At 60.0% G+C, this 8,847-nt stretch overlaps 1 protein-coding gene across 5 annotated transcripts; it reads left to right on the forward strand.

Annotated features, from left to right (window-relative positions):
• Nucleotides 1-6: 6 nt before the first annotated feature.
• Nucleotides 7-8,460, forward strand: LOC103250483 (calmodulin-A-like). 5 transcript variants are annotated; one of them, XM_021708046.1, is made up of 6 exons: nucleotides 7-101; nucleotides 3,623-3,653; nucleotides 5,962-6,105; nucleotides 6,268-6,374; nucleotides 6,575-6,710; nucleotides 6,843-8,460. In XM_021708046.1, the coding sequence occupies exons 1-6, from the start codon at nucleotides 39-41 to the stop codon at nucleotides 6,869-6,871; spliced, it is 510 nt and encodes a 169-aa protein (XP_021563721.1). In that variant the 5' UTR covers nucleotides 7-38; the 3' UTR covers nucleotides 6,872-8,460. The 5 variants fall into 5 exon arrangements, with proteins under 5 accessions (XP_021563721.1, XP_008047265.1, XP_021563723.1 ...); XM_008049074.2 differs by lacking the exon at nucleotides 7-101 and adding an exon at nucleotides 471-502; XM_021708048.1 differs by lacking the exon at nucleotides 7-101 and having other exon boundaries at nucleotides 5,970-6,105.
• The last annotated feature ends 387 nt before the right edge of the window (nucleotides 8,461-8,847 follow it).

Here is an 8,847-nt window from a genome sequence, read left to right on the forward strand (position 1 = left end):
GAGGAAGAGCTGGGGTGGGCGGCAGCGGGGATCAGAAGATGCTCTGGGAGGCTTCCGGGACTGAGGAGAATCGGGGTCGTGGAGGTGCTTGCAAGGGGAGGGCCAGCCGGGGGCCTCGTGGTTCCTTTCGGGGGGAGGGGTGCCGGAAAAGGTTCCGAGGTTCCGAGTGGGCTGAGGCTGTTGAACTAGCAAGAGAGGTTTTGTTGTTGTTGTTGAGGAGGAGGAGGTTGGGGAGGAGAGCTGTGTTTGGAGGTTGGAGAAGCTGGGCTGCCGAGGTGAGGAGTGGGGAGACTTCGGCTTGGTGGGAGGTGAGGTTGAAGGAGAAAAACGAATGGCAGCCAAGGGGGGCCTGGGCTTGGAGGTGGCTGTGGGGAGCTCCCCAGCAGTCTCCAGGGAAAAGCCGGGACAAAGACCGCTGGGACTGGACTGGGAGTGGGCTGCAGAGGCCCCCTGCCCTGGATGGCACGGGGCTGGGTGGAAGGCACCAAGGCGGTGGGAGCAGGTGGGCGGAGCTGCTCAGGCCCCTATTGCGCACTGAAGCTGCATGAGATGGGGGTGGGGATCAAAGTTTGGGGTGCATCAAATAAGCCAGCTTTTCTAAGCCTCCCCCCCTCGCTGCCCCTTTCAGGCCAGGAGAGCTGCCTTTTCCAGCCAGGGGTGCTGGTTTTCTCGGGCTCTCAGCTCCCTGCACCATTCTGCATCTCCTCACTTGTGCCAAATGACAGTGCAGTACAGTGTGGCGTCGGTGACAATCGGATGCCTATTCCTGTGCCCTCGGGGTGCGGGCTGCAGAGCTGGCTCAGAGGAGGCCTCTGGGGGACCCCTTCATTGGCCTGAGGACCACTGGCTCCATTCAGGGCCCTCACTGAGTGCCGCTGTGAATTCACACAGCTGGGGCTTTGCAAGAAAACCAGCAGACGCGTTCTTTCCTACTCCCTGCCACCCACAGCACCCACAACCCCCCCAGGCTCAGCCTGAACTGTGCGCAGCCATCCTGCCTGGCAAGGCTGGGGAGAACAGGCAGCCGCTGCTGTGTATCAGATCTCATACTTGCTGACACAGACCTGATGGCTCCTCTTGCCGCTACCCCATTTTCCCCCAGCAGCAGCTTGCTGAGGGGGCCCTGACGTGCTGGCAGGTGCCAGCAGGCCCCCCGACCTCCAGAATGGGATCCGAGCTTTGGCCCCGAGTGGTTTCTCTTTCCCTGTGTAATCAGCAAGGGATGGGTGGGACTAGTCCCTGCTCACTGGCCTTGGACTTCGGCCTGAGCTCTGTGCTCCTCCTTGGCCCGGGTGAGGGGCCCTGGCCTTGGTTTCTGATCTCATCTAACACCGTTCTTTGGCATCGGCTGGGGGCTGGGCCAAGGCAGGGAAATAATACCCTCTTCCCTCCCCCACCCAAGCTTTTTTCCCTGCCCAGCCCCTTGCTGGAGCTAAGATGAGGGATGCGGCAGCCTGAGACCAGCTGGGTCATTTTGGAAGCGTTTTTGTGGAAAGCTTACAACCTTCAGGTCTGGAGAGGGCAGAAGCCCTGAGCAGCGATCAATGATTGCTTCTTAGGTGATCTGTTTTCTGGGCAGCACCCACGCTGTGAGGTCGAGCGCTTGGAGCTGGGACCTCTCCTTGACCAGGCAGGGAGAGGGTCTCCTAAGTGGGAGGTGGAGTGTCTGCCAGCCTCGGTGCAGAGCCACGCCTATTTGCAGCAACCCTGTGACAGCTGAACATGGCAGTGCCTCTTCTGCATCCCCAGCTCTTGGTGGGGAATGGCAGGCACTGGCCTTGAGAGCCACTCCTGAGCATTCCGCAGCCGTCACAGCCTCCTGGCCCCCAGCCCCTACCGGTGCTGCCCACTGGCTTTTGCAGGGTGGTGGGGTGGGAAGGTCCCGACTGGGCTCGCTTTTGCCACTCCAGGCCAGGGGAAGGGAATGAGAAGCAGATGGACCAGCAGCTTCCTCCTCCCGTCAGGCCAGCCGGCGCCTCTCCTCTGCCCTTCCTCTCCCCTCCCCCGGCCTGGCCTGGCCTGGTAACCAGAAGCCCATCCCCTCTTCTCACGTTCCCTGTGCAGCTTCCTCAGGTGTCAGGACCTAGGGGGTGGCCCCAGGCTGTTTGGCCCATGGGAGCCAGTGGGGACAGATGAAGCAAGGGGCTCCCGGGCCTGAGGCTGCCAGGATGGCGTGTAGGAGCCTGGCAACCCCAGTCGTTTTTGAAGGCAGCACTGAAGAGTCTCGTTTGGCTTCCTGGCCTTCCCCTTGGACTTTGGACTTTTCCAGAACGTGCATGTGTGGCATTTTTCCTTCTCTGCCTTCCTTCCTCCCCCTCCCTCAGCCGTCTCCCCTCTCACCATCACCTTGATTTCTCCTCCCATTCTGCCTGTTTGGGGCTTGGCCTCAAGTTCCTCTTCCCTTAGGTTTTTTTGGGGGGGTCAGTGATTCTTAATACTTGGGCTGGAGGTAGGAGTGGGGAGGGCAGGCAGCGATCTGTGCCCAGTCTCTGTGTAGAAGACTGCACATTTGCACACAGTTTGCATCAGTTTCTGAGGCTCTCAGACTCAAGGCTGGAGCCTTGCGGCCCCTTTACCCCGATTGTGAAAGGAAGTTAAGGAAGGGGAAGGGACCTGCAGTGGTCCAGGGACGTTAACAGCATCAACAGCATCAACCAAGGGGAATGTGTCTTTTGGCTGCCTAAGGCTACATGATGAGATTCAGCCCCTATCTCCCTCCTGCCCTGGGCCATCGCTGAACCTGCCTGGTGCCCAGCACACCAGTGCAGGAGAAGCTGGTCCCTGCGTCTCCTCTACCCTGCCCCGACGCCCCGCATGCAGCAAGGGCTGCCTGCCACTGACCAACCAGCCCCAGAGTGACCCAAGCCAGAAAGGGTTAATAACTGCAGTGCAAGCTGGCTTCCGTGCTTGGGTGCTTGGCCACCGCTGCTGCTGCAGTCCCCTCCCTGACATTTGTCCCTTCTGCCCCAAAGAAATGGAACAGAATGGTTCCCTGTGCCTACCCTGCATGCAAGAGGGTGGAGCAGCTGCCTCCAACCTGACCAGAGTCCTTGCAGGCCCTCAGAGCCGCTTAGGTCCACCCTGCCTGGGCCTTGCACCTCCAAATAGGTGACACAGAAACAAGCAAGGATAGCCCCGGACATCGTCCCTCTGGTCTACCCAAGGACTGGCCTGTTTCAGTTTGGAGCCTTCTAGTGCTGCTTGATTAGGCCTCTAGGGCAACTGCTCCCTCCACTTAGCCTCTGGGACTCCCTGCGGCGAGACACAAACCGGTGCTGTACCATGCCAGTGCCGCTGGTTTGGGGCTGGAGCAGACATTTGTCCTTGCGGCTCCAGTGCACTGGGCTGAGATTGGAATCCCTTGGATCTGGGCAGCTTAATCGGCCCTGCATCTGCCAGGCCTGAGCGTCTAGCCCTTCCTGGTACCCAGCTTTCTGAATCACCGTATTCTATCATCAGGCCCTGGCCCTGCCTCCCACCCCGACTGTGGCATGCACCTCCCTTGCCCAGCAGGAATGCCGTGTGCAACTGGCCTCACCAGAAGGGGCTGGGCTGAGTAAGGAGGGTACATCGTGATGGCTGGCTGGCCCGGCGACTGACTTTCTCCCTCCTGCTTTTCCAGGCTGACCAGCTGACTGAGGAGCAGATTGCAGGTGAGTCTTGCCCTGCTTCCCTCGTCTTGCCTCAGGCCGCCCTCTGCATCCCCGGCCATGTCTCACCCACCTAGGGCACCATCTGACGGATGAGCGTGTGTGTCTCCCAGATGACCCAGTGCCATTCCGTGGGTCCAGAATGTTGATAAGTGTGGGTAGAGTCACACCAGGGCCCGGTGACACCGAGCCCCATGGGCCTGAGACCCACCAGACAGCAGAGGCTGTGCTCCTCTCCTGGCGTGGGTCAGCAAGGGGCCTTGACATCAGGGGCTACAGGACGACCCAGCTGTCTCCCAGCTTTAGCCAGAGCGGCCTAGAAGGTGATCGCCTGCCTCCCGTGGGCCTCAGAGCTCCTGTCCCACTTTAGGAGCCGCCCAGGATATGGCTCGTCACTCCCACCCCTGCACTGCCTGCGCCTTGCGCTTCCTCGTGCCCGTGCCAGGGCTCGCTTTCCTCGGCCAGGATGCATCTCTCCCAGCTCTCGGCAGGGGCAGCCCCTTCTCTTCCCTGAGGTCTCCGCTGTCACCTTGGAGAGGCCTCACTGGCCCCCGTCTCAAGTATAGCCTTTCTGTCCTCTCCATCACATCACCTCAGTTTTCTCACAGCCTGTCTTGCTGTCTAAAATTACGTTACTCCATCTCTACCTGTGGTACATCCTGTCACTGCATGTGAGTGCCATGGGTTTGAGACTTGGTTTTGTTGGTGCCTGCTGTATCCTCAGTGCCTAGAACATAGTAGGCACTCTGTACATTTTGCTGGCTAAACTAATGAACAAAAAAGCAACTAACTATCTCTGAGGAAGCTCCAAGAAATCACTGGACCCCATCTCATTCATTTTTATAGCTGCCCTCCCCAAAACCCCAGGAAGGTCAACTGCAGGAACTATTATGTAGTTGTGTTTCCGTGTCCCTCTCCCCAAACCGAGCTGCCTGGGGACAGAGACCAGCCCTCGGTTTCTCTCCGTCACCCCGGGCCAGCACACAGTAAACAAGAGGGAAGACCAGAATGGGTGCCTGGCCCCACCAGCTACCCAGCCCTGGCCTGGCTGTCAGGTCCCACCGGCTGTGTGACAAGTACTAAGTGCTGAGCTGGAGTGCGAGGAGGCGGGCATGGACTCGCCTTCTCTCCTTTCTTCCCCTGGCACCTGTCATACAGAATCATGCTTGCGCCGCTTCAAAACTGTAGCCCCAGACAGCAGTGGAGACCCACTGAGGAAAGCCAGAAAACTGCCTTGTTTGGTGATCGCGAACTCAGGGTGCCCACATGATCCACTCCCTGCCCTTCCCAAGAACAACAAGACCTCAGCACAGGGAGGCGCCAGCATCCCCAAGGAGATCGTTCGCATCTCCCCAGGGCCTGGACGCTTGGGGTCACAGCTGCCCAGCTGTGTGCATCCCTGCCATCCACACCCCAGCTCACTGGCCTTGTGTAACACAAACAAACACTCTGCTTTTCACCCTGGCCCCATTAGCAAACTGTCCACCACCTCACCCCAGCCCACACCCTCTGGGAATAGGCTGCCAGGCATCTGCTCTTTGAGGGTTTGGGGGTAGGGGAGCACCAGGTGCCAAAATGGGCCCAGTGGGAGGGCAGGAGCCACGTGTCTCTCTCCCGCTCAGCAAGCAGCATCTCGGCTCCTGAGGCGTCCCCAGCTGTGGCCTTCCCACTCAGCACCACTAGCGCCCCATTCTCCTGTCTTGGCAGCCGTCCCCTCGCCGTCCATCCCCCCCCACCCCACGCCCCGTCCGTCAGCCATGCTCTGCTGCCGACCACCCCCTCGCTCACCACACGCCGCGGCTCAGCTCCTCCTCTGGAAGCGGGTAGCACCCACGGCAGAGAACAGGGCTGGCAGTGCCAGTCAGAAGGGATTCGATGCCCACATTTCAGCTTCAGGCTGCCAGAGGCATTCTGCGGCCTCCCTTCCCAGGCAGTTGACCCTGGCTCACATTCTCTTGGCTCTCATCCACTCCATGACTTTGGTCCAGTTCATTATTTGAGGGAGAGGCCAAAGCTAGGGACCAAAAAGAAATGTAGAATTCTCTCAGACCGCTGTCGGCCCGCTCTCCCCACTGTCTTCGCTGAGCAGCTTTGCCTGGCACGGAGTAGATGTTGAGCAACTGGTGAATGAAAGGAGGAAGGGTTCTGCTCTGAGCACTAAGGAGAGAGGGCCAGGCAGGACTCGCCTTCTTTAGGTGGGACCGACCCCCTTGGCCTTCCTCCAGGGAGGGAGTCCGGCATCCAGAGGCCTCAGGACCCTGGGCCTTCCCTCGGGGCCTCGGGACCCTGCCTCACTTCCTTCCTCCCCCAGAGTTCAAGGAGGCCTTCTCCCTCTTCGACAAGGATGGAGACGGCACTATCACCACCAAGGAGTTGGGGACGGTGATGAGGTCCCTGGGACAGAACCCCACTGAAGCAGAGCTGCAGGACATGATCAATGAGGTGGATGCAGATGGTGAGCCCGGGGCGCGTGTGGGCAGCCCCACCCCTGCCACCCGAGCCGCCAAGGCAGCCTCCCTCAGGGTGATGGATGAGCCCGAATCTCCGCGACCGGGGCTCTGGGGCCGTGTCCCAGGACCCAGGTCAAAGCACTCCCTCTCCCTTCCCCACCTTCCAGGGAACGGGACCATTGACTTCCCAGAGTTCCTGACCATGATGGCCAGAAAGATGAAGGACACAGACAGTGAGGAGGAGATCCGAGAGGCCTTCCGCGTCTTTGACAAGGTAAGCAGGCCTTTCCTGGGCCGCTCCTACGGCCAAAGCCAGGCTCTGGGCAGGCAGCAGAACTGGAGCTCCAGGGCCACCTCTTCTGAGAGGCCTGGGTCCCAGTGCCAGCTCACTGCCAAGTGGTGGTGGTGACAGTCCCTCCCACCGCCTCTCGCCCATGGGGGTGCCCAGTGAAAGCCTTGCTCCCCAACCTCCAGGATGGGAACGGCTACATTAGCGCCGCGGAGCTGCGTCATGTCATGACGAACCTGGGGGAGAAGCTCACGGATGAGGAAGTGGATGAGATGATCAGAGAGGCTGACATCGACGGAGACGGCCAGGTCAATTACGAAGGTGAGTCAACTCCAGGCTCCATCTTCAGGGCAGAGAACCGCAGCTTCAGGAGCCGGCCCTCGGTCGCTCCGGGCGGGGGGCCGCTGGGTGTTCAGCCGGCTCACCCGCCTTCCCTTCTGCTTCCCTCCACAGAGTTTGTACAGATGATGACCGCAAAGTGAAGGCCCGGGCAGCTGGTGATGCCCGTTCTCTTGATCTCTCTCTTCTCGCGCGCGCACTCTCTCTTCAACACTCCCCTGCGTACCCCGGTTCTAGCAAACACCAACTGATTGACTGAGAGTCTGATAAAGCAACAAAAGATGTGTCCCAAGCTGCATGACTGCTCTTTCTCCTTCCTCCTCCAGTCCCCTCCACGCCCCTCCTCTCCTCCTTTGCCCTCCCCCTCCGTTCACGTCTTCCCAGGCCTGATGCCTGATGCGTCCCCCCCAGGGCCCCTCAGGGGAGCCTCTGCCCTCCTCCTCAGCCCGGGTGGCTCTCCCCGGTTTGGGTTTGTTTCCTTTTGTTGGTCATCTTGTTTTGGGTGCTGGGGCGGCCACCAGCCCTGCCCCAGGACCTGCTGGGGAGGCAGGTGGACCTTGCCCAGGCAGAAGAGCATGCCCTCTGCTGTTGCATGCCGCCAGCCCTGTGATTCCGTGTGCAGATCCCAGCAGCCTTTTGGGGCAGGGGTGCCCAGAGAGGCGTTCCGGAAGGACTGAGGGGGCGCTGAGGAGTTGTGGCGTTGCCTGGATGTGGCCCGGGAGGGGCCGAGGGCCGACTCAACGGACTGACAGTGGGCAGCGCTCGCGTCCCACTGGCTGCTGCTGTGAACCCATCTGATTGGCTTGCTGAGGTGTGGCTGGGTGGGGGACCACTCGTCCGGCCACCTGCAAATTGTTCTTGCCCGCGCTCCTCAAGCGATCAGGAGCTGTTCTGTAAATACCTGGTGCTAACATCCCGTGCCGCTCCCCCTCATGACGCACCCGCCCCCCCACCCCCCCTGCCTTGAGGGCCTGTCCTGGGAATGGATGTGGGGATGGTCGCTTTGTAATGTGCTGGTTATCCCTTTTCCCCTACGGCCCTTGAAACTTTAATTTTGTCCAAAACCGTGCCGGGCTGGCAGAAGGGTGGGGGGAAGAAAGGTGGGCCCCGCCACGCTCTCAAGAGAACATATCTGCAATAAAACAGTCTTGTCAGCCAGCTGCCCAGAGGACGGCAGCCTCTGCTTCCTGGTCCGCCGGCACCTCCTGCTTCTCCGTGGTGACTTGGCGCCGCTTCCTCACATCTGTGCTCTGTGCCCGCCTCTCCCCGCCTCTGCCCTGGCCCACCTGCCTGCCCCCACACTCCCCCAGCGGAGAGCATGATCCGTGCCCCTGCTTCTGACTTTCGCCTCTGGGACAAGTAAGTCAATGTGGGCAGTTAGTCGTCTGGGTCTCTTCCCTCTTCTGTTCATTTCATCTGGCTCCCACCCGCCCCCGCTCCCCACTGCCCCCACTGCCCAGGTCGACCAAGTGGCTTTTCCTGGGACCTGCCCAGCTTTGAGAATCTCTTTTCGTCCACCCTCTGGCACCCAGCCTCCGAGGGAGGGAGGGACGGGGTGTAGTGGGAGACCCAGCCAAGAGCTGAGGGTAAGGGCAGGTAGGCGTGAGGTTGTGGACATTTTCGGAATGTTTTGGTTTTGTTTTTTTTTTAAACCGGGCAATATTGTGTTCAGTTCAAGCTGTGAAGAAAAATATATATCAATGTTTTCCAATAAAAGACAGTGACTACCTGACTTGGCTCTTCCCATCCTGTTTCTGGGCCTCCCCTACGTGCACTCCTGGGCCCAGCCACAAAAGAGCCCTTCCTCCATGCTGGCTCTAAAGGTGTGTCCAGTCAGTGCAGCAGGGTGGGCACCAGCGAGCCGGATTCCAGCTGGGCCACACAAATCAACTGCAGGGCGAGAACAGAGATGGCTCCAGGGTGGACCCGTGGCATCACAGGAGCACACAGAAAAGGGTTCCGCCCAGTTGGGTGGCAGGATTGAACTGAGATCTACACCTGGCCACCTAGGGAAAGGAAGGCCGATCAGTCAGAGAGACCAGTGTGTGTAGAAGCCTTGAGCTGGGCAGAGCAGGACACACTGAGGAACTGAAAGAAAGCCAGTGAGGCTGGGTGAGAG

This window comes from Carlito syrichta, unplaced genomic scaffold (genome assembly GCF_000164805.1).
Source record: "Carlito syrichta isolate Samal-C Ts95f unplaced genomic scaffold, Tarsius_syrichta-2.0.1 Scaffold130492, whole genome shotgun sequence".
NCBI classification, from domain to species: Eukaryota; Metazoa; Chordata; class Mammalia; order Primates; family Tarsiidae; genus Carlito; species Carlito syrichta.

What these genes read in the sequence shown, in the direction of transcription:
- LOC103250483 (XM_021708046.1), top strand. Translation starts at nt 39, where the DNA reads ATGCTCTGGGAGGCTTCCGGGACTGAGGAGAATCGGGGTCGTGGAGGT. An exon ending in CAATGAGGTGGATGCAGATG is followed by an intron (nt 6,106 to 6,267) that starts GTGAGCCCGGGG and finishes CCCACCTTCCAG; the next exon opens with GGAACGGGACCATTGACTTC. An exon ending in CCTTCCGCGTCTTTGACAAG is followed by an intron (nt 6,375 to 6,574) that starts GTAAGCAGGCCT and finishes CCCAACCTCCAG; the next exon opens with GATGGGAACGGCTACATTAG.